General features: G+C 42.8%; 1 protein-coding gene across 2 annotated transcripts in view; it reads left to right on the top strand.

Annotated features, from left to right (window-relative positions):
• actr5 (actin related protein 5) overlaps positions 1 to 24,857 on the top strand; it is an 84,866-nt gene that overhangs the window by 49,632 nt on the left and 10,377 nt on the right. For both annotated transcript variants that reach the window (XM_059980848.1, XM_059980847.1), the window contains 3 exons: positions 11,355 to 11,537; positions 18,392 to 18,517; positions 23,930 to 24,078. In XM_059980848.1, the coding sequence (XP_059836831.1) occupies positions 11,355 to 11,537; positions 18,392 to 18,517; positions 23,930 to 24,078 (458 nt within the window). The remainder of the gene's footprint in view (positions 1 to 11,354; positions 11,538 to 18,391; positions 18,518 to 23,929; positions 24,079 to 24,857) is intronic.

The raw sequence follows: 24,857 nt of genomic DNA, 5'->3' as shown, positions 1-24,857 counted from the left end.
GTCTGTTTAGTGCACTCGTTGGAGCTCAATCAACGAACCAATCGACCCATCCGGCCGTCGCACCTGGGACCACCCCTGTGGTCTTACGAGCAGTCCAGCACACTTCCACCTTCCTCAGCGTCTTCCTCGGCCTCTCCAAAAAAAACCCGCGAAAACCCCTCCCCCAAGTTCCCAGCATCACAAGACACAATGACATTCCCCATTGATTAACAAATGAATACAATTACCATATCAGCCATTCTAAAGTGCAACAACGGCGAGAGAAACACTTATGCGACAAAGAAACATTCCTACTTGTAACAAACCAAAGAGGCCATTTTGAGTAACATACCCAGGCATCGACATTCTTGCTTCCGGGGCGGTACCTCAGGCTGAAATCATATACCGACAAGGCCGCCAGCCACCGATGTCCTGTGGCATCCAGCTTCGCCGAAGTCAAAATATAAGTGAGAGGATTGTTATTGGCTCCGTACAGGTAATCGCCCAGCTTGTCCACCACCGCCCACTTCAGCGCCAGGAACTCCAACTTGTGAGTGGGATAGTTTCTCTCCGATGACGACAAGCTTCGGCTGACAAAGGCTACCGGCCTCAATGCTTTGCCATGCTCCTGGTACAGAACAGCCCCGAGACCCTCTCGGCTGGCATCCGTGTGCAGCACATATGGCTTCTGGGGATCGGCAAAAGCCAACACCGGGGCCTGGGTCAGGGCCCTTTTCAAAGATCGGAACGCCTCTTCACATTGATCATCCCATCTCGAGCCAAAAGGTTCCGCCAGGTTCCAGTATCCTCCAGCGTCCTGCCTCTGGTTCCCCGTCCTCTTCTTCCCCACCGGGGGATAGCCACACAACAGCTGAGTCAACGGGTGACACACTTTGGCGTATCCTTTCACAAATCGCCGGTAATACCCACAGAACCCCAAAAATGAGCGCAGAGCACCCACTTTCTGGGGTCACGGCCTCTATCTTGGTTAGATCAGTAACCACTCCCTCTCGCGAAATGATATGGCCAATGTAGTTAACCGACGACTTGCAGAACTGGCATTTGTCCAGGGAAAGCTTCAACCCTTCTTCATTAAGCCGGTCCAACACCTTCAACAGCCTCTCCTCATGTTCCTCCAAAGTCGATCCAAACACTATCAAATCGTCCAGGTACACCAGCACCTCCAACAGATTCATATCCCCCACAGTTCTCTCCATGAGCCTCTGGAAGGTGGCTGGGGCTCCCGATATGCCTTGGGGCATTCGTTCGAACTGAAAGAACCCCAGCGGGCAGATAAAAGCGGTCTTCTCTTTATCGGCCGCACTCATCGGGATCTGGTAATACCCACTTCTTAAATCCAGCACACTGAACCACTTCGCACCGCTCAGGCAGGCCAACGCATCCTCGACTCTTGGGACAGTATATTGATCAGGGACAGTTCGCCGATTCAACGTCCTGTAGTCAACACACATGCGCACTCGCCCATTCTTCTTCCGTGCCACCACTATTGGGGACGCATAAGGACTTCGAGACTCAGCTATGATTCCTGCCTCCTTCAACTTGCACAAGTGCTGTCGCACGTCCTCAACATCTGCCAGAGCCAGCCGCCGGGATCTCTCTCGGAATGGGGTGTCCTCCGTCACCCGGATGGTGTGGCGAGTGCTTTTGGCGCAGCCAACATCAAACTCGCCCCGAGAAAAAACAGTTTCCATCTTCAGCATCTTCTCCACTAGCCGGTGTTTCCACTCCAGCGACACGGGAATCCCCGAAGTTAAAGGCTTCAGCGGTCAGCTCCCTTCGATGCTCCGATCCCTCCCCGTTAGGGGTCCTCACTGGTGCGCTAGACATTACCGTCACCGGGAACAGATGTGCCAGCGGCATTCCCCTCTTAAAGGTGATTTCTCTTGCCGTGGGAGTACAATTGTAACAACCCAATTGTCCAATATGACGACTCCACCTGCTTTTCTGCCCAATCTCCAGCGTCCCGAGCATATCCAACAGGGTCCTGTAGAATCTCTCTGGCTGAGGGTCTCCCTGTGGGTAGTAAGGGGTAGTCCTGGATAAGGCAGCTCTCAAAGTCCCGCCCCTGATCACTATGGATTTGCCTGGGAAGGCCGTAATGCACAAAATACTTCTCCCATAACACCTTCGCCACTGTCGTCGCCTTCTGATCCTTGGTGGGAAATGCCTGAGCATAGCGAGTGTAATGATCGATGATGACTAATACATTCGTGGTGTTGCTGGTGTCAGGCTCAATCGACAGGAAATCCATACATACCAGGTCCAGAGGTCCCGCACTCTGCAAGTGCGACAGTGGAGCTGCCAACGCTGGCAGGGTCTTCCTCTGGATGCAACGACGGCATCCCCTACAGTATTCTTCGACGTCCCCCCTCATCCGGGGCCAGTAGAACCGGTCTTTGAGTAATCCATATGTCTTTTCCACCCCAAATGTCCAGAATCATCAGGGAAGGCCTGGAGTACAGCCTGGCGATACTCCTCCGGCAGGACCAGTTGCCAACAGCGGGGTTGGTCCGGAGGCGTCATTACCCGGTACAAGATTTTGTTCTTTAACTTCAACCGAGACCACTCCTTCAACAACAGAGGCACGCATGGGTGTTTCGCCTTCTCAGCCAACGCCCCATCCCCCTTCTCGACCGCTCTCCACACTGTGCCAATGCCCGGGTCATTTTGCTGAGCAGTTGCCACTTCCCCCGGACTCAGTTCCGGCAACTGTTTAGTCCCCAGAGCACAGTAGACTAGTCACAGTAAACTAGGGGTATGGCGTCGTCAAAACCCCCCCAAATGGTCCACGGCTCGTTCCAGCCTCCCTCTTCCCTCGGCCTTCACGGTGATAACAAACTGACACATCGCCTTCACTCCAGGGGCAGGGACACTCTCCCACTCCTCGTCCCTCTCCTCCTCCCCCGGCTCCCGACGAGACACCCCCCAAGTTCCCAGCATCACAAGACACAATGACATTCCCCATTGATTAACAAATGAATACAATTACCATATCAGCCATTCTAAAGTGAAACAACGGCGAGAGAAACAGTTATCCGACAAAGAAACATTCCTACTTGTAACAAACCAAAGAGGCCATTTTGAGTAACATACCCAGGACATTGTACATACACACTGGAATTGAGGAGATTGAGAGGGGATCTGATTGAAACGTTTAAGATAATTAAAGGATTTGATAGGATTGAGGCAGGAAATATGTTCCAGATGTTGGGAGAGTCCAGTACCAGAGGGCATGGATTGAGAATAAGAGGTCAGTTATTTAAAACAGAGTTGAGGAAGAACTTCTTCTCCCAGAGAGTTGTGGAGGTGTGGAATGCACTTCCTCGGAAGACGGTGGAGGCTAATTCTCTGGATGCTTTCAAGAAGGAGCTAGATAGATATCTGATGGATAGGGGAATCAAGGGATATGGGGACAAGGCAGGGACTGGGTATTGGTAGTGAATGATCAGCCATGATCTCAGAATGGCGGTGCAGACTCGAGGGGCCGAATGGTCTACTTCTGTACCTATTGTCTATTGTCTACACAGAGAGCCTATAGAGAAACTTAGATAGTTTAGGGGATTGAGCAAAGAAGTGGCAAATGAAATACAATACTAGAAAGTGTATGGTCATGCACTTTGGTGGAAGAAATAAATGGGCAGACTTATTTAGATGGGGAGAGAATTCAAAATGCTTAGATGCAAAGGGACTTGGGAGTCCTTGTGCAGGATACACTAAATGTTAACCTCCAGGTTGAGTTGGTGGTGAAGAAGGTGAATGGAATGTTGCCATTCATTTCTAGAGGTATAGAATATAAGAACAGGGATGTGAACCTGAGGCACTCATAGAACCACACTTGGTGTATTGTGTGCAGTTTTGGGTTTCTTATTTTAGAAAGGATATACTGACGTTGGAGAGGGTTTAGAGAAAATTCACAGGATGATTCCAGGAATGAAAAAGTTATAGTATGAGGAACATCTAGCAGCTCTTGGGCTGTATTTCCTGGAGTTCAGGAGAATGGGTGGGGGGGAAATCTCATAGAAATATTACAAATGTTAAAAGGCCTGAACAGATTAGATATGGCAAAGTTATTTCCCATGGTAGGGGAGTCTAGAACAAGAGGGCACGACTTCAGGATTGAAGGGCGTCCATTTAGAACAGAGGTGCAGAGAAGTTACTTTAGTCAGAGGGTGGTAAATCTGTGGAATTTGTTGCCACAAGCAGATGTGGAGGCCAAGTCATTGGGTGCATCTAATGCAGAGATAGATAGGTTCTTGATTAGCCAGGGCATCAAAGGGTATGGGGTGAAAGCAGGAGAGGGCAGATGACAGGTAGAGTTGGATCAGCCCATGATGGAATGGCAGAGCAGACTCAGTGCGCTGAATGGCCTACTTCTGCTCCTGTACATCATGGTCTCAGGGATTATTCCAGCTCCTATGTCCTACATCTTACATTGGTTGGAGTCCTTAATCTTTCAAACAAGTCTTGGGGTTTGTGTCTCCCTAGAAAGATACACGAGTGACAGAATCACATTCCATCAAACATAGTGGACCAGCATCAATTTGATCCAACGATGTTTTAATGTGACTGGTACTGACTGAGCAAAGCTGATTCTCTTGAAATGTTGCATTTTTTCATACCTACCTGCAACCTATTTCACTGGAGAACAATATAGAATTGGACAGTTGAGTATCCCAAATAGCTTTTACAGGGCTCAAGCTCCTCTGTGATTTAAAAACTGATTTAATAAGTCAGTGAGCATTAGTGACCCTTCTTGCAATCTTCAGTACAGGGATTGTTATTTTCAAATGCGCATCTGTCCAGCCTAAGCTAACAGGATGTAGAAATAATTGCAAAAACACACAAAATGCTTGAGGAATCCAGCAGGTCAGGCAGCATCTATAGAAATTAATAAACAGTTGACATTTCAGGCTGAGACCCTTCATCAGGTCTGAATAAAAAGGTTGGTGGGAAGAGGCTTACTGGAAGGTGATAGGTGAAGCCAGGTGGGTGGGAAAGGTCAATGGCTGGAGAAGATAGAATCTGATGGGAGAGAGTAGTGGACAATAGGAGACAAGAAAAGAAGAGGGGACCAGAAGAAAGTAATAGGCTGGTGATAGGAAGTGAAAGGTCATTGAGAGTTAGAGGAGGTGGGTGTGGGGAGCCATTATCTCCTTTAATGTTTCTAGATAAATTAACTGATAAATTAAACTCAGTTGTTTCCTTGGTATTGAAATATCTAGGAATTGCAACTTGTGTTGCCAGAGAGATGGAGGTAAATCATTGAATTATTATTTAGTTTGTTTGTCTGATGCCTGGGTCTAATTAGATAGTTCATTATACTATAGGATAATGCAGGGGTCATCAACTTTTATTGCACTGCAGACCGGCCGATGGTGGGGGGTGGGGGTTGTTAATCATGACTGGAATACCGCGATACTCAATGGGGGTTCCTTATGTCCAGTCTATTCCGCAATTTAGTTTTTGTGGCTCTCAGCACTTGGTTCTGTCCCGTTTGCCCACGTTTTTTCCGCTCAGAAAACTCAACGGGTTTGTCTTTAAGTGCAGGGTGCTTGGACTCAAGGTACCGAAGCAGTTTTGAGGGTTTCATTGCCTCATTAGACAGCCTCCCCCTCACCCCCCTGCCCGCCGCCAGACACTTTGGCGAGGTGTGGCTGGTCGTGGGTGGGGTGAGAGGACAGGGTAAGGGCCAGAGGTTCCTGTACTGGTCGCAGTCTGGACGAGCAAGGAGTGAGACAGGGCGTGCACCTGCCGGCACCCCCCCCCTCCCCCCACCTGTAGGATCTATTGGCTGACAAAAGTTTGGCTGGAGGAATGACTTTCGGTAGATCGCAGCGAGGTAGTTGCTCTGCTGCTTATGGAACCCTGAGCCCAAATTAGGTTGTCTGCGAATATTTTAGCACCGGTTTCCCCACGAACATTCAGTGTGCTAAACAGGTTTAGAGGCGGTGCTCCAGGCCAGTAGCAACAGTACTTCTCGCCGGCCGTGCAAGGCGGCCGGTTACCTGAGGCCAACCAGTGATCTCTGGCGCGAAAGTATCACTGTGTTTAGGCGACTGATGACCTCACGTGGGTAATGACCTCGCGTGTGTACAAGTTCAACAGTCGGTGTGACAGGGAATGAGGAAAGGTGCAGCTGACTCGTTTTGTTTCATATCGCCAAATCACATCGTTCCACAGCCCGGTGGTTGGGGCCCACTGGGATAATGTGATCCTCGCTATGTATTTTTCTGTTCAATGAATCATTGTTGCAGTCGCCCTTTGATGCTTCCAGCCACCCCCCACATGCACTTGAGTACTTAAGTGCATCGATTTCTGGTCTGCCTCTCTGTGAACAAAGGGAAGCAACGTAGTCTCCTGGATGTGTATGTATTGTGTGAGGTGCCACAGAGCAGACAGGGCGTGAAACTATTCTTCCATCTTCATCAGGTGACTACTTCAAAACCCTTCCACAAGTCCAAATGCACTTAGTATGTAAATAGACAATTAAATCCAGAGTGGGGAGTTCAGTTTTAAGAGTTTACTGTCGTAGACACCAGGATGCAGTGAAATTCCTTGCCCTGATGAAGCTCACAGAGTAAACCTACATGGTAATAATAAATACGGCAATAAAAAGACAATGATCGCAAAGCATAAGAATGCTGCAAAGATTTGTAGTGCATAAAGACCTAAAAAGGAATAACTAAGAAAGGAGTTAAGAATTTGAGAGCACCGCCACAAAGGGGGATGAAAGCCGAATAGTTCAGAAGCCTTCTGTCAGTGTAGCTCAGCTTTAGTTTGTCAACTAAAACACTCAAGCTATAGATGTTCCTTGAAAACCATTCTGACTGGCTGCATCACCGTCTGGTATGGGGGGTGGGGGGGGGGAGAGGGTTGGTTGGCTACTGCACAAGATCGAAGTAAGTTGTAGAAACTTATAAAATTAGTCACATCCATCTTGGGTACTAGCTTCCATAGTACCCAAGACATCTTCAAGGAGCAGTGCCTTAGGAAGATGGCGTCCAGCACCCAGGAAATGCCCTCTTCTCATTGTTACTGTCGGGAGGAGGTACAGAAGCCTGAAAGAACACACTCAGCAGTTCAGGAACTGCTTCTCCTCTGCCCTCCGATTTCTGAACAGATATTGAACTCAGGAGCATCACTTTTTATTTATTTCTTTTTGCACAACTTACTTTAATTCAGTTTTTTCTCTATTTATTTATCATGTAGATTTTTCATATAGTTAAAAGACCTTTCAAATGAGTCTTAAAATGTGAATTCACCTGTGCTTTGAGACACAATTAACTGCAGTACCTGATTTCTACCAGTAGAAGGTAGTGTTTCAATGCAAATAAAAAGCTTTGTATCTGTGCAGCACTTGGCAGAAAATGGACCACATCTCAGTCAGCAGTTCCTTGCAGGTCAAACAACATTTCTTTATGTCATTACCAGAAAGTCTGAGGTTGCTGTACATGTGTGTACACATATGGAAGCACTGGACTTGCTGGCAAATGTTCACAGTATTTTCCCCACTTTGCTGGCAGCTGTTTTAAGGTGTTTTCTCCACCTGTATTCTGATATTGTGTATTGATATTCAGTCAATCTAAAGTCCAATACTGGAGCATAAAAGTGGACTAATTCCATGCCCCTACATTGGAGAATTTGCTCGAACAACCTGTATCAGGTTGAACCATAGGGAGTTGTCCTTTATTGATTCCAATACAGGGAGTGACCGTGAGGGATTTAAAGTGAGTTTCATTGTATAATTCACTTTAATTGTTTGTTTTTACTTGAATGCTTACTACTTACTGCCTGTAACGCCACTGGTGTTTAGGGCAGAAATGAAGGTCCTCCATCTCTGGCAGTATTCAGAACAGCCTTCATTGTGTCAGTAGCTTTCTTTCCGTTTACTGTCGGTCATGCAAGTCCCAGCTGGAGTCTCAGAAATACCATCGCACTCATATGGAAGGGTTCTTCATCATCATTTCTGTAACAATTTTGTTTTACTAGTCAGGGTTGTTAGCCCTGAGCTTAACCCTGATCTGGAGCACTGGTGGACCACTCTTAGCCTGTCCTCTACCTTCTTGACCTGTTTGACATTGGTGACCCTCCCAAGAGCCAAAGCATAAAGCTCTGACTCCTGCCAACATAGTTCTTCAGGCATACAAGCCTCCGAACCCAACAATGAGGTTGTAGGCCTCTTGGAGGTTACTTGAACAGATTACAGGTTTGTTTTTTGTCATTGTGTTTTTAGTTTTAAAATATTATAATTTTTACTTTTGTAATATGCTGTTTGTTTTCGCTTTTAAGTGTTCTTGAATCTTAAAAGTGTTCTGAGAATTGTTAGCTACTTTGACATCTGTCTGAAACATGCGTTGTGTTTTAGCCAGTTGTCTTCTCCAGCTTTTAATGGGCAAAGCTTGTTCAGGCTCCACTCCAAACGGTGGGCCTTGCTGTTCTGGTTGGAGTTGATTTGTCCAGGAAACTTCCATTTAGAGATGTTGCCTGACTTACTGAGTTCCTCCATGGGCCGTCCAAGTATGAATATGGTTGCTCAGCAGGAGGGGAATAAATATAAGAGCATAGAGGCAGATTTTGGCCACTCAGCCCCACATGCCTCCTTTTCCCCCACATCCCTACACAAATAATCATGGCTGATCTGCCCCAGGCCTCATTGCTTCTTCTGAACATGTGATTCTGCAGATGCTAGAAATCCAGGGAAAGACACACAAAATGCTGGAGGAACTTGGCTCGGGCAGCATCTATGGAGAGGAATAAAGAGTTGATGCTTTGGGTTGAGACCCTTCATATAGGTCTCTTCTTTCAGTTTCCTTTAGCCTTTAGTTCCCTGGTCTTTTTAAAAAAAAAACTATTTCCCCTGTAAGTACCCCCATTGACCTAACTTCTCTAACTCTCCAGGTTATAGAAGTTCTTACACAGAACTGTGAGAAGTCCCTATACAACCTTGTTTTAAACCACCTTTTAATCTTTATCTCTACCCCCTCTTTTGAGATCATACAATCAGTTGAAATATCTGGTTATCTTCATTTTCATACCACTTGAGGGTCATTGATGTTTAGTAAAAACCACACCTGATTGTAAATTTCAAGTTATGTAGATCCAGTTTGTTTAGTTGTTCACAAAAGGACAAGCTTTTTCCGACTCACCTCTCCTTATTGCTCGTGCCCCAGAGGATAAGAATCCTTAGCTAAAGATAAAGATTTTTCTTTGTTGCATGTTGCCTCGTACTGGACGTTTTTATCCTGTGATTTTCTAATCCAGGCAGCATCCTGGTAACACACACAAAATGCTGGTGGAACGCAGCAGGCCAGGCAGCGTCTATAGGGAGAAGTGCTGTCGACGTTTTGGCCCGAGACCCTTCGTCAGGACTTTTGTGTGTGTTGCTTGAATTTCCAGCATCTGCAGATTTCCTCGAGCATCCTGGTAAATCACTTTGATACCCTCTCTAAAACCTGCAATCCCCTCCTGCAATGAGAGGAAGGCTGCAGAAACAAGTGAAATTTCTCTTTCAAATCCAAATTTTAGGGGCAGCAGCCAGTGCCCAAAGTGCAAAACTTTGGTCTCATTATTTAAGAAAATATATACCAAGTGGGTGGCGGAGTGGAGATTGGTATCGACCAAAGGAGGTGTAAGACACCCCCTAAGAATAAAATATATTTTATCAACATCTTTCAAAATAGACCCATCTGGTTATCAACACAGCTGTGATGGTAGATTGCAATAGACAAGTCTGCCGTATTTCCCAGCCAGTGTTTGCATGTTTGGCTAAAACCTCCTTAGGATGTCCTAAGGTGAAAGGCATTTACAAATGCAAATTTTGTAGTTCAGCTTGGGGAGTGAATATACCCATCAATGTGAATTGTGCTGTGCTCATCGTTTGCTTGGCTTTTTATAATGCACATTTAAGGGCTGTTTCAAGTTGAGGCAAGTTCTGCTAGATACCTCTGAGTAAAATTGAGCCAATATCTGTGACACATGATCAACAGTATTGTTTTATTGTGAAAGAAAATAAAGTGGCATTTTAAAAGTCACAATGTGATACAAAGGGTTTTCTGTAGGTGATGATGCCTTTATGTATTATTTTTTGTTGTGATTGAGTCAACAGATAGTCATTAGCCCCTGTGTTTACACACAAACGTTAATGAGATGACTTTCCAGCTGTTCTCAGGGAATCTAGATCAGGACATCACGAAGACAGGTGTTGTGCTGCACCCATCAGCAGTTCCAAACCTTTTGGGTGGTTGGGAAAAATGCTGGGGTGGGTGGGGCAGAAGTAACTAGCTTTTGAAATGTGGAATCCTGTTTTAGATACACTTCTGCAGTGACTACAAGGTCTTTGGACGTTACTGAATAATAATTTAGTGCTAAACTGGTAGTCCCATCTAATAAGTTGATGTATATAATTATATACTGTTGTCCTCAAGATGGAAATAACACACTCCGTGGCTAGTGTTGCTGTGTGTTTAACTGTGACAGACCTGAACTAATAATGAAATCTTTCATTTCTTCAATCTTGAAATCATTTACCTTAACAAAAACAACAGATCTGTATAAATCTATTGTTCAACACCATACACTCAGTTGCCACTTTATTAGTACACTTTAGGAACATGGTGTGGTTTTTGTTGCAGATTTGTATAAATTTATCATTCAACACCATACACTCAATGGCCACTTGAACATGGTTTTCTGTTGCTATAGCCCATCCACTTCAAGGTTCAGCATGTTGTGCAGTCAGATGTGCTCTTCTGAAACCCACTGTTGTAACGCGTTGTTATTTGAATTTCTCTCACCTTGCTGTCAGCTTGAACCAGTCTGATTGTTCTCCTGTTGCCTCTCTTATTGACAAAGTATTTACGTCCACAGATCTGCTGCTGACTGGATGTTTTTTGTTTTTTTTGCACTATTCTCTGTAAACTCCTGAGACTGTGAAAATCCCAGGAGATCATCAGTTTCTGAGATGATCAAACCAACCCGCCTGGAATCAACAGTCATTCCATGGTCAAAGTCACTTGGATCACACTCCTTCCCCATACTGATGTTTGGTTTGAACAACAATTGAACCTCTTGACCACGTCTGCATGTTTTTTTGCACTGACTGGCCACTGAATATATTTGCATTGCAATTAAAACCGAAGACGATAGAAGTAATCAACAGGTATGTGTGGGGTTCAAGTTTTAAGTCAAAGGCCCTTTGAACTGATATCTTTGAAATGAAACATTAATTTCTATTTCTTTTCCCACAGAAGCTACCTGACTATTACCATCATCTATTTTTATTTCAGATTTCCACCATCTGTAGTATTTTTGTCTCTTATCTTTGTACTGAATTTCTGTTTTACTGTTCCTTTTAGGAGCTTCTCGAAGAAGGTATGATGGACCGATTTAAGCGTGCACTGTTGGAAATGAACATGGATTCTGCCGAGGAACTGCAGTCGTATATTAACAAGCTCAGCCTCGTCATTGAACAGACCAAACAAAAGATCCTGCAGGCAGAAGTGAATGTGGAGGTTGATGTTGTGGACACAAAGCCAGATGTAAGTGTCAGTGGATCTTGAGGTTGTTTTCACTTGAAACGTTACCTACTGCCTGTTGCTGACCTTGCTGTCCCTGTTAGATATGCAGCTGTCTTTCATGTACCATGCCAACGGTGGCAAATTACAAAACTGCTATGCAGTGTAGCTAGCCTTTAGCTTAGTAATAATCAGGAAAGGGACTCTGCATTCCTGTATTTTTGAGGAAATTGTTGGTGAGTTGGATTGCTGGTGATCTGCATAAGACCATAGGAGCAGAATTAAACCATTTGCCCCATCGAATCTGCTCTGCCATTGAATCATGGTTGATCCTTCCTCCCCTGCCACCCCCCCCCCCCACCCCCCAGCCCCACTCCCTGGCCTTCTACTGTAACCTTTGATGCCATGGCCAATCAAGAACCGATCAATCTCCGCCTTAAATACACCCAACGACCTGGCCTCCACAGCTGCCTGTGGTAACAAATTACACAAATTCACCACCCTCTGGCTAAAGAAATTTCTCTGTGTCTATTTTACATGGGTACCCCTCTATCCTGAGGCTGTGTCCTCTTGTCCTAGACTCCCCCTCCATGGGAAACATCCTTTCCACATCTACTCTGTCTAGGCCATTCAACATTTGAAAGGTTTCAATGAAATCTCCCCTCTTCCTCCTAAATTCTAGTGAGTACAAGCCCAGAGCCATCACAGTGTTCATATAAGAACCCTTTCATTTCTGGAATTATCCTTGTGAACCTCCTCTGAATTCTCTCCAATGCCAGCACATCTTTTAGATGAGGAGCCCAAAACTGTTCACAATACTCAAGGTGAGACCTCACCAGTGCCTTATAAAGCCTCAGCATCACATCCCTGCTCTTGTATTCTGGACCTCTTTTAAAAAAAATGCTAATACTGCATTTACCTTCCTTACTACTGACTCAACCTGCAGGTTAACCTTTAGGGTGTCTGCACAAGGTCTCCAAAGTCCCTTTGCATCTCAGATTTTTATATTTCCTATCTGTTTAGAAAATTGTCTGCATATTTATTTCCTCTACCAAAGTGCACAACCATGCATTTTTCAACATTGCATTTTGTTTGCCACTTTCTTGCCCATTCCCTTAATATGGTTAAGACCTTCCTCAACACTACCTCTCCACCAATCTTCATATCATCTGCAAACTTGGCAACAAAGCCATCTATTTCATCATTTATATAATTGATATACAGCATAAAAAGAAGCAGTCCCAACACTGACCCCTGCAGAACACCACTAGTCACCAGCAGTCAACCAGAAAAAGATCCTTTTATTCCCACTCGCTGCCTCCTACTAATCCCCTGCCAGTAAATTTCCTGTAATACAATGGGCTCTTAACTTGGTAAGCAGCCTCATGTGGCACCTTGTCAAAGGCCTTCTGAAAATCAAATATACATCTACTGCATCCCCTTTATCTATCCTACTTATCTCCTCAAAGAATTCCAACAGGTTCGTAGGCAAGATTTTCCCTTAATGAAACCATGCTGACTTTATCCTATCTTGTCCTGTGTCACCAAGTACTCCATAACCTCATCTTTAACAATGGACTCCAACATCTTCAACCACTGAGGTCAGGATAAATGATCTATGATTTCTTTTCTGCTGCCTCCCTCCTTTCTTAAAAAGTGGAGTGACTTTGCAATTTTCCAGTCTGCTGAAACCATACCAGAGTACGTGATTCTTGAAAGATCATTACTAATACCTCCACAATCTCTACCACTACCTCTTTCAGAATCCAGCTAGCATGTCCCAGCTTTAACCTCAAGATTATAATTGCTTGCTCTGGAAATGATTTCTGTTTATTTTCTTCTTGCATGTTTATTTTGGTGAAGGTCAAGAGGAGGTTCATGAGAAATATCCCAGGAATGAAAGGGTTAATATATGAGGAGCATTTGATGGCTCTGGGCTTGTACTCACTGGAGTTTAGAAGCTGTCATTGAAATCTATCGAATATTGGAAACTCTTTAAGTAGACATGGAGAGGATTTATTTTTTAAATAGTGGTGAGTCCGGGACCAGAAACACAGTCCTAGGATGCAAGGACATCCCTTGAGGAAAAAAGATGAAGAATTTCTTTAGCCAGAGTGTGGTGAATCTATGGAATTCGTTGCCATAGACAGCTATGGAGTCCAAGACATTGGCTATATATGAAACAGAGATTGATGAACTCTTAAGGGCTTCTAAGGTTACGGGAAGCAGGCAAGAGGATGGGGTTGAGACAGATAATAAATCAGCCATGATGGAATGGTCACTCACAGTAGCCCCCAATTTAAAGTATCACGCTCTGGGTAATAAAAGTTGAGTACCCCTTATCGGAAATGCCTGGGGCCAGAAGTGTTATGATATATAAAGGGGTAGCTTGGGGTCACTTTCATTTCTGACTCTGAATTTGTGTGTCCCCGGTAAACAGTCTTTGTCTTGTACTTGTTCATCACACATATGTACTGATGCAGCCTTTCAGTACATTAGATTTTCATCTAGATCTATCTAGATTCAGAATATTAATGCTTTATCACCACAAATCTTCAAAAATTTAATGCAATACCTTTTCTTAAATTTCTGCAACCAGCCTACTAAATATTCACAATTGCCTTCAATTTTCAGTTTGTCGGGATAGATCTTTTCTTATTTCATGATCAGCATACAGTTAAGCAGCATATGTTCACTCCACTGACAAATCCACTCTCTCAATACAAATTCGAGATCTTCACTTTTCGCTTTATGCAGTGTTTTTCTAATGTTCATTAACTTCTGCTCACTTCTCAGAACTGTCGCTGTTGCATGAGAACCTTCTCAGCGCCTTGTGGAATTTTCCATTCATATTTCAAGGGTTTTCGAATTTTGGATTTCAATTGCTAATGCTCGTCCATGGATGATTTTGGGCCTTGCTGTGTCAGCTGAGTCCTTTATCCATATCAGAAAGATTTGGTGTTACTATATGCACTCCCTTGATCACTGTTTAGCATTTAATCCTCAAACAGATTGACAGTGTACTGGAGGTCGTGCTTGGAGTAATTGTCCAGTGTAGAGATGCTGCGAGTTTGAGTTCTATTTGGATGAGCTGTAGTTAAATTTATAACCAAGTAGACCTTTTATGTATGGCTTTAAATTCATCTGCAGTGTTGAGTTCATGGCTAAAGAAGGTTCTTCTAAATTCCTTACTGAATTTGGTATGACTTGTCATGCACAGTGGTTCAACTGGTAAAGGTGCTGCCGCACAGCGCAGAGAATTGATTTCAAACTTGATCTCGGGTGCTGTCTCTGTGGATTTTGCACATTCTTCCCATGAGAATAGAACTTTAATGTTATTGCTCAAGACAACAAGATCGCGATGCTACTCCAGTCAGTGCAAAATAGATATTGACAATGCATGCAGGGGAGCTTTTAAAAAAAAACAAGTCCATATTTACATGCAATAAATGGCTTCAATAGTCCATGACGCTCAAAGACCATTGGCAAGCCGGGTGTAGCATTATTCAGCTGCACAGCAGCCCTCAGGGAAAAAGCCGTTTTCACTCTTACTGTTTGGCTAAGATGTTGCTGCATCTCCTGCCAGATGGCAGGAGATTGAACAGACGGTGTCCAGGATGGGGTGGATCTTTAATAATATTATGAGTGCACTGTAGGCATCGAAAGTTGTAGATTATCTCCCGGTCTGGTAGTTGAGTCCCAATGATGTGCTGAGCAGACCTAATCAAAGTGCTTTGTCTTGCTGCAGCTAGAACACCACACTGTCATTATATATGTTGGTATGCTCTCTATCACTGATTGCTAAAAGTTGGCCAGCAACCTTTAGGGCAGATTACCTCTCCTTAAGCACCTCAGGTAGTATAATTGCTGTTGTGCCTTCATTACTATCGAGGTTGTGTTGCCAGACCAAGAGAGCTTCTCAGTGATATTCATCACCAAAAACTTGAAACCGGAGACCCTTCCCACTACCTCAGCATTTATGAACAGTGGGGCTTGTTCAGGACCTCTTACTTACTGCTTGAATTTCCTCCAGGTACTCCAGTACTCTCCCACATGCCAAATACTTGCAGGTTGGTAGGTTAATTAACCCCTCATGTGTGTTGGAGTAGTGAGATCTGGGGCAGCAGTTCGCAACCTTTTTTATGCCAAGGGGTCCACAGACTCCAGATTGGGAACTCCTGATCTAGGGGGAAGTTGATGTGTGTGCAGGGAGAATAAAATGGGATCAGTGTAAAAAGGTGGTCAGTGGATGGCATGGATTTGATAGGCCAAAGAAACTTTCTTTGCTGCAAGCCTTTAACTCTATGACTGTACACATAGTGGCCACTTTATTAGATACAGCCTGTGGCCAATTACTATACATACATGGTCTTCCGCTGCTGTAGCCCATCTGCTTCAAGGAACGATGTATGTTCAGAGATGCTCTTCTACACACCACTGTTGTAACACCGTGGTTATTTGAGTTACTGTTGCCTTCATGTTGTTGTGGCGACCCACTTTCTGCACAGGCGAACCGGCTCACAAATAGCCAGCGCACGGGGGGAGACTTTGGTAATGCACCTCTGACGTCATTTCCACCCAGAGAGGGCAGGCACTAGGGATTAAATGCCAGTGCCGCAAAGTTTGAATAAACTAGTCTCGAAACGACTTACCGACTGCGTGTCGTTATTTTCAGCGCCGTGTGTAGCACATCGCTACATTGTCTTGAAATAGTCTGGCCATTCTCCACTGACACCTCTCTTTAACAAAATGTTTTTACCCACAGAACTAGTGATTACTAGCTGTTTTCTTTTTTGTTTTGGCACCATTCTTTGTAAACTCTAGAGAGTGTTGTACAGGAAATTCCCAGGAGATCAGCAGTTTCTGAGATACTCAAACCACCCCGTTTAGCAGGAACAGTCATTCCAAGGTCAAGGTGACTTGGATCACGTTTCATCCCCATTCTGATGTTTAGTCTGGACAGCAATTGAACCTTTTGATCTTATCTGCATGCTTTTATCCATGGAGTTGCTGCCACATGATTGGCTGATTAGATTAATGAGCAAAATACTGAAAAAACTCAGCAGGCCAGGCAGCATCTATGGAAAAGAGAGTGTAGTTGACTTTTCAGTCCAAGACCCTTCATCAGGTCTGAAGAAAAAAAGATGAGGAGTGAGGGGGAGGGGAGAGAGAAACACAAGGTGATAGGTGAAACCAGGAGGGGTGAAGTAAAGAGCTGGGAAGTTGATTGGTAAAAGAGATACAGGGCTGGAGAAGGGGGAATCTAATAGGAGAGGACAGAAGGCTGTGGAAGAAGGAGAAGGGGGAGGAGCACCAGAGGGAGGTGATGGGCAGGCAAGGAGGTAAGGTGAGAGAGGGAAATGGGAATAAGGAATGGTGGGGGTGGTGGGGGAGCGTTACTGGAAGTTGGAGAAATCGATGTTCATGCCATCAGGTTGGAGGCTACCCAGACAGAATATAAGGTGTTGTTCCTTCATCCTGAGTGTGGCCTTATTGTGATAGCAGAGGAGGTCATGGATGGACATATGGAATGGGAAGTGGAATTAAAATGGGTGGCCAATGGAGATGCTGTTTTTTCTGGTGAACAGAGCATAGGTGCTGAGTATTTATGTGCCTATTTCTTATTTTAATCAGAAATGGTGATAGGTTGTCTACATTGAAAACTCCATCAATCCTTTTTCATTTTGTTGTAGACCCCTGCTGAGTTACTCTTTTGACTCTTCTTCAGAGGGAGAAAAGTATGTGTCTGTTTTATCTTATGGTAAACCTAGTTATTTTTTTTTCACCTTATGCAGTACTTCTGTCTTTGTGGAGATTGGATCTGTTTGCCATATAACAGATGTGGTTTATCTAGGTCCAGAATACCATGCACAAGTTTACTGTGCCAAGTTAGCTTATTCAATGCACAATACCAGATGTGAATGAATTCTGTATGAACAACAAATCCTCCACTGTACTAATACATCTATTGCTTCATTTAAGCCAGTGGTTCCCAACCTTTTTTTGGCCATGCCCCACCTAATCACCTCTAAAATCCTGATGCCCCCTGTGGTGATATATAATTCTTATTATTCAAAAAGTGAACTCCTATTCACCTGGAGGAAGCCTAAAAGACCATTAACTTGGTTTAAACAAGCTTCCAAAGAACATGGCATTCATGAAAGAGAAAAAGAAAAGAACCAAAGGACTGTTAAAGTTCTGAGGAAGAAATTACTGAGAAATTATTAAAAAAAAGAACATTAAATGATATTAAAATAATAATAATAATAAATAAAACAATGCCGATTCACTTCTACAGCATACCAAGACAGATACACCGTTTAAAAGAGATGACACAATGTACACACCTTCACACCACCAAGAACCGAAAGCTACTGCAAAAAGCAGCTTTGGCGCGACCTCGTACGAGTTTCTTACGTGTTTGGACTTGTTCATTCGTTCCTTCCTACATCAGTCAATTCATTAATTTAATTATTAAAGCCATTTGATGGTTGTAATGATGGTGATACACTATATATACAGTACATACGCAATGACACATGTACATACAAGTATTTTTATGTATGTATACTGTATATACACGTATGTATTAACTCGCGCACACACTCATACTCACACAGACTTAATAGAAAAGATTCTCTTAATAACTCATTCTTGAATTGCCCCCCTTAAAAATCAAATTACCCCCCTGTGGGGCGTACGCCCCACGTTGGGAACCACTGATTTAAGCACTCTCCTTCTTAACCCAGGTGCCTATGTAATGCTTGGTAAGAAGGTGGTTTGGGCCCTGACCTTGTAGATGTGCTTGGCCATGACCAAATCAATGAAGATGGGAAAGCTTATATTTTACTTCCATATTGTTAAAAATGTGCTTTCAGGTTTCTGATCTGGATCAGGTTTTGAACTGTGACCAGACAATGGAGGACTTGGAAGGAGTGAATGACCTGGACCAGCTTTTCCCTGAATATCAGAATGATTTTGGAAAACAAACCAATGTAGTTCAGGTATGATTTCAATAATACTTGCTAGGCACATGGCCCACAGCTGTACAGAGATACTTTGTTTCATTCCTCAAATAAAATCCAGAGCATTGGCACTCCTACGTGAAAATGAAAATCAGATGTGGAGAAACTTATTTTTGTACCAGAATTCAAAATGTATGCTCATGATATTAGGCAAGTTACACTTCAAGCAGTGGATACCTGGTTATTGGTTATGTTTGATCTGGTGATATTTACTCAGAGATTTATTGCTTTGTTGCTGGGTATGTTCTAATCTGTTGTGTTGTTCTGAGCATTGTGGGTATGCTGTATTGGCTCTGAATGTGCGCCCACACTCACAGGCTGCCATCAGTATAATCCTCGGGTGTGTTGCTTGTTATCGCAAACAACTCATTTCACTGTTTCCGTGTACATGTGATAAATTAATCTGAAGTTCTTCAGAAGTCAGGAATGAGGTGTGAATGTTGTAATTAAATAGCTATTTTAGTGGGTGTTCACAACAATGAAAAATGACCGTCTACAAAGAAAAGTTGTGGTCTTCATACCAAAAGCTAGTGCATTAGAGAGAAGGCACATTCCAGTGATAAAACGTGACCTAAGGAAGTTAGATTTAGTGGTGTGACAGGCTGCAGAGAAACCTCTAGAAGAATATAGAATCTGCTATACAATTACTGAAAATTCACTAAACAATTATACACATATGGATGATTATATAAAAATAATAAGCAAGCATAGGAAAGTTAAACTACAAGAAAAATAATGATTTTGCACTCCATTCCAAAGGTTATTACTTGTAATCTCATTGATAGTTCAAAGTACATTTATTATCAAAGTATGTATACATAATACAACCTTTAGCCTTGACATTGATCTCCTTACAGAAAGCCACAAAACAAAGAAACCCAAAAGACTCATTTATTTTTTAAAAAAAACTGTCAAACATCCAATGCACAGATGAGATAACCTTGAATTGACTGTGCAGTTGGCTTATTTTGTTTTGGTGCTTAGTTCTGATGTGCAGCAGTTAAGAACTTAAGAAAATTGTAGGAGTAATTGGCCCATCAAACCTGTTGACATACTGTATGATCATGACTTAACTCCTTGCACTTTATTACTTCTGTGTCAGTTCCCTTCTGTCCTCAATTCCTGATATGCTTGTTCTTCTTTAAATACCCCCAGTGAGTTAGCCTCAATTCATAGGATAGTCAGCTTGCCCATGAATGGCTATTTTAGTAGCATGCTCTTGAAAGCGGATAAATTCTAAACCACTCTGAAACACACCAAACTGAAGGTCCTTTCAGTTTATTGAAACCTTTTGCTGGCTTGAACATAATTAATTCAATTTCCCTGGGTTGTTCCACATTATTCCTCTAAAGCTTTCCTTCCAATAAGAAGTGGCTAGTTAGTGAAATTTCTTCATTGACTTAAGGGCAATAAGTGCTACACCTTACCTTTGTGTCTCGATTTTGTTCATTAGTGAAGGTTAGATGCAGTGATTAGACTGTATCTCTAAAACTGTGTTACAGGAAATTAAATATTTTTGTGATCATATCTTTAAGGTCACTAATCAGACATTCCCACAAACAAATGGCCAAAACAATTGCATTTTGACATGGTTGAGTGACTGACCCAGCTACTGCTGCTGCTGTGGGTGGAGTGAGTCTAAACCAGGGGTGGGCAAACTTTTTGACTTGTGGGCCACAAAAGGTTCTAAAATTTGACAGGGGGGCCGGACCAGGAGCAGATGGTCGGAGTGTTTTGGTAATACACCTCATAAGAGAAAATAAAATATCATGGGATATGTAGAAAACATGTGCTTTAATTTCAATTGAAAATGAACAAAGGCATTACAACAAAATATCTGTCTTTGAAGTCCCATGGTATTTAGCTATTTATTGAAATGACTTTTAAAACACTGAAAATTAAATGAATAAAATACAGCTTTTTTTTAATAGTAACAGTTATTATTTTAAAGCACTGAAAATTCTGTTATCCTTCAAGATATTATTATCATCACTCTCCTCCTGACTGTCTTTATTTCAAAAACAGTAGGAGACGCAGGTCTACTTGTCCTGCTCCTTCTTATTCAATTGTCCCCTGTGCCAAAACTCAACAACGACCAGCACAAGGACAGAACAGTGACAGCGCGCCAGTATGCGGAGCGCGTTATTTGATCGGGAGTGCATTTTTTATTTTGAGAACATACGTGCACCTGCACACTACTCATGTCCATCACTTAACAGAAATGACATGTAACATGTAAGGCTTATTGAAAAAAATATTTTCAAATGCATTTTTTACATAACACAACAAAGAAACTTATTTTTAATTTCAGTGGGAACAGTGTTGTTGGTCTCCCTTTTTAGCCAGCGCATCAAAGTCTGGATTTAGTTTTGTTGTGACGACTCTCAGGATGGATCTGAGGTGCTGGTCAGTTAACTTGGATCTGTGGCTGGCTTCATTGATGTTCATGACGCTGAACGCCTGTTCACACAAATAGGTCGAGCCGAACAAAGAGTAAAGCGCAAATGTGGGTAATACGCTGCACCTCAACAAAGGTCAATGTATATAGAGTGCGTCATCTATTGGGAAAACGCCAGAATTGCGGGGAAAAAACCGTTAACAAGGTTTATTAATATAATTTCATCATGTTCTGCGGGCCGGATTAAAAAGCTTAACAGGCCGCAGTTTGCCCATGCCTGGTCTAAACAAATGTCTCTTATTGTGTGGAGCCCAAGTTATAGGTTGGAATAGCAGGAGGATATGTTTTCCATTTGTGTACACCTCAGGATGATATTAGAATCAGAATCAGGTTTATTGTCACCAGCATGTGATGTGAAATTTGTTAACTTAGCAGCAGCAGTTTAATGCAATTCATAATATACAAAAAAAATTATAAATGAAATAAAAATAATAATGAATAAGTAAATCAGTTACAGTATACATATATTGAGTAAATCAAAAAAGTGCAAAAAATGGAAATGCTGTATATTTTAAAAAAGCGAGTTAGTGTCCAAGGGTTCAATGTCCATTTAGGAATCGAATGGCAGGAGGGAAGAAGCTGTTCCTGAATCACTGAGTGCGTGCCTTCAGGCTTCTGTACCTCCTACCTGATGGTAACAGTGAGAAAAGGGCATGTCTTGGGTGCTGGAGGTCCTTCATAATGGACACTGCCACAATAGGTCAACGGCAGACGCAATGTCAGTGGCTCTCCCCACGGCTTTAGACCACCTGGACAACACAAACACTTATGTCAGAATGTTGTTCATTGACTACAGCTCAGCATTTAATACCATTATGCAATTGTGACTATTGTTGTTACGTAAACAGAAAAACCTGCCAGATGAAGCTGCACCTATGAAGAAAAGAAACTGAATAAATATATCTTGATTAATGACTTCTCAGTCATCCTGAACTGTATTTGCCTCCGTGAATGCTGCTTGACCCGCTGAGTCCAAGATTTTGTGCTGTTATTTCAGATTTCCAGAATTCTCACCTCCTTACTCATGATTTCTACACCTTGGGTGTGACAGTCACATTGCAAATATTTTACATATGTAGTGAATTTATGAAGTTTTGGTTCTCTCTTTAGAATATAGAACAGTTCAGCACAGGAACAGACCCTTCTGCCCACAGTGTTGTGCTGAACCAATTAAATCAATTTGCTAACTAGACTAATCTTTCTGCTGACATATTGTCCATATTATTCTTTTCTCCTCATATTTGTGTGCCTGTCTAAATGGCTCTTAAAAGTCCTAAATGTTTCTGCCTCTGCCACCATGCTAGGCAGAGCATTTCAGGCCCCCTTCACTCTCTTTACATTAAAAAAATACTTGCCCCTTACTTACCCTTTGAAATTACCCTCTCCAGCCTTAAATGCATGCCTCTGGTATTAGACATTTCAACCCTTGAAAAAATGATAGCTGCCTACTCTATCTATGCCTCTCATAATCTTATAAACCTCTATCAGATTCTGCCGCTCCATAGAAAAGCAACCCTAGTTTGTACAATCTCTCACTATAGTACAGGCAACAACTTGGTAAACTACTTCTGCACCCTCTCCGAAGCCTCAACATTTTTCCTATAATGGAGTGATCAAAGCTGTATACAATACTCCAGATGCAGCCTAACTAGAGCTTTATAAGGATGCAACATAGCTTCTTGAGTTTTGAACTCATTGCCTCAACTTCCCTGCTCCTGGTTATAAGGAGTTTGTTTGTTCTCCCCATGACCATATGGGTTTCTTCCGGGTGCTCCAGTTTTTTCCCACATTCCAAAGACATTATCAGTTGGTCATTGTAAATTGTCCCATGATTAGGCTAGGATTAAACTAAGTGATTGGCTTAAAGGGGCAGAAGGGCCTGTTCCACGCTGTATGCCAATAAAAAAATATGACATAATAAAGGTAAGCTTGCCATATGCCACATTAACCATCCTATCATCCTGTGTAGCCACTTTCACAGAGCTATGAACTTGGACCCCAAGATTTCTCTATTAATCCACACACTTAAGGATCTTGCCTTTAACAGTGTCCTGTCTTTTTACATATGACCTACCAAGGTGTAATATTTCATATTTGGTCACAAAATATAGGCAAATGATTATTTCGTTTGTGCCTATCCCTTCATTTATTTGCATCGAAGTTGCTTCAAGTTAAAATATTTGACGTGTCTAAAAATTGGGGAGAAAAAACAAGCTACTGAAGGAACTCTAAGTCAGGCAACTTTTTTAGAGGGAAATGGACAGTCAACGTTTCAAGTTTCAAACCAAAGTCATAAATCAAAGTAAATTTATTAGCAAAATATGCATATGTTACTGTAAAATACCTTGAGATTTATTTTCTTCCTGGCATTTACATGAAAATAAATGCAATAGAATTTATGAAATCAGACTGACGACCAATGTGCAAAAAAAGACAAGTCGTGCAAATAAAACAAATGATACTGAGAACATGAGTTATGCCATCCTTGAAAATAAGTCTGTAGGTTGCAGAGTCCAGTCAGGGTTGAAGTGGAAATGATCCACACCAGTTCAGGAGGCTGAACTGATTCCTCACCCTGTAAACCTTGGCTCCCGAACTTTTTTCATGCCAAGCAAGGGGTCTGTGAACCCCAGGATGGGAACATCTGGCCCAGATAGTGGTATCAAAGCCCTAAGTGTTGATATGTATTTCCCCTTACAGAAATTGCCTGACTCACTAAATTCCTCCAGCATCTTTTTTTTGCTCCAGATTCCAGATTGTGTTGCCTGTCTAGAACTTGTCATAACCACCTTGGGTCATTGCATTAGTGTGTCATGAAAATATGTTTTCTAACAGTGTATAATCTCAACTAGTGAATTCACTAAGAGGATAAAAATTTCACTGTGCCTGATAGTTCAATGATAAATATAACCAGCTTCTACCTTTTCATCTAGCCAGTTGGACAGATGTTCAACTTAGCAGAATACCATCAGCTGCATCTGGGCAGTGAGCGAATCAGAGTTCCTGAAATTCTTTTCCAACCCTCCTTGATAGGAGAGGAGCAGTCTGGGATGGCGGAAACTTTACAGTACGTTCTGGATAGGTATGTCCTTCACAACCTGTTGAACCATTTAACACTACAAGAACGTAATAGAAGTGTGGTCATGTTTGGCAATAGTTTTGTTTAAATTCACCCTGTGGTAAATACCATAAGGTGTGTACGCATCATTATCTCTGTAATATCTTTGTGCTGCTGAGTGAGATGTTATGACAAGGCCTGCAGCAGGATTTCCCAGTGTAGTGGCAAGATACGGGATTTTGTCACCAGTTATCCACATCGATCTGTCACCTTGCTTTGAAGATTTATTATGCCCTTCACTTTAACCCATTTTCTGTCCAGGACAACAGTTGGAGCTTTTAGTAATAAAAAGGACTGCAGGAGCTGTAATCTAGAGCGAAAGGCAAACTGACACGGTGCGTCAAGCAGCATCTGTAGAGACAAAAGGATAGTCAATATTTTGGGTTGAGACCCTGCATCAGGAGGGTATCCTGATGAGTCTCTGCCTGAAATGTCGACTGTTTATTCCTCTTCATGCTGCCTGACTTCCTCCAGCATTTTGTGTGTGTTGTTCTAGATCACCGGCATCTGCAGAATCTCTTACAAGATGGCGTCCTTACAGGAGACTGGTTGGTAGGAAGTGTATTCATGATAGCTGGCGGAGCAACTGTAACCTTCTATGTTTCCACTTATCACCTTCCAGCTTCTGTCTCCACCTCCACCCACCTCTTCTCTTTCCTGGCTCCATCTACTCTTTTGTTTCCTTGTTTGCTCTGCACCTGTCTGTCATTACCTGTCACCCGCCAGTTGCTGTCTCCCAACTC

Source organism: Hypanus sabinus, chromosome 9 (genome assembly GCF_030144855.1).
Source record: "Hypanus sabinus isolate sHypSab1 chromosome 9, sHypSab1.hap1, whole genome shotgun sequence".
Lineage (NCBI taxonomy): Eukaryota > Metazoa > Chordata > Chondrichthyes > Myliobatiformes > Dasyatidae > Hypanus > Hypanus sabinus.
The sequence above is the reverse complement of the archived record's forward strand: the minus strand, read 5'-3'. Positions and strand labels throughout refer to the sequence as shown.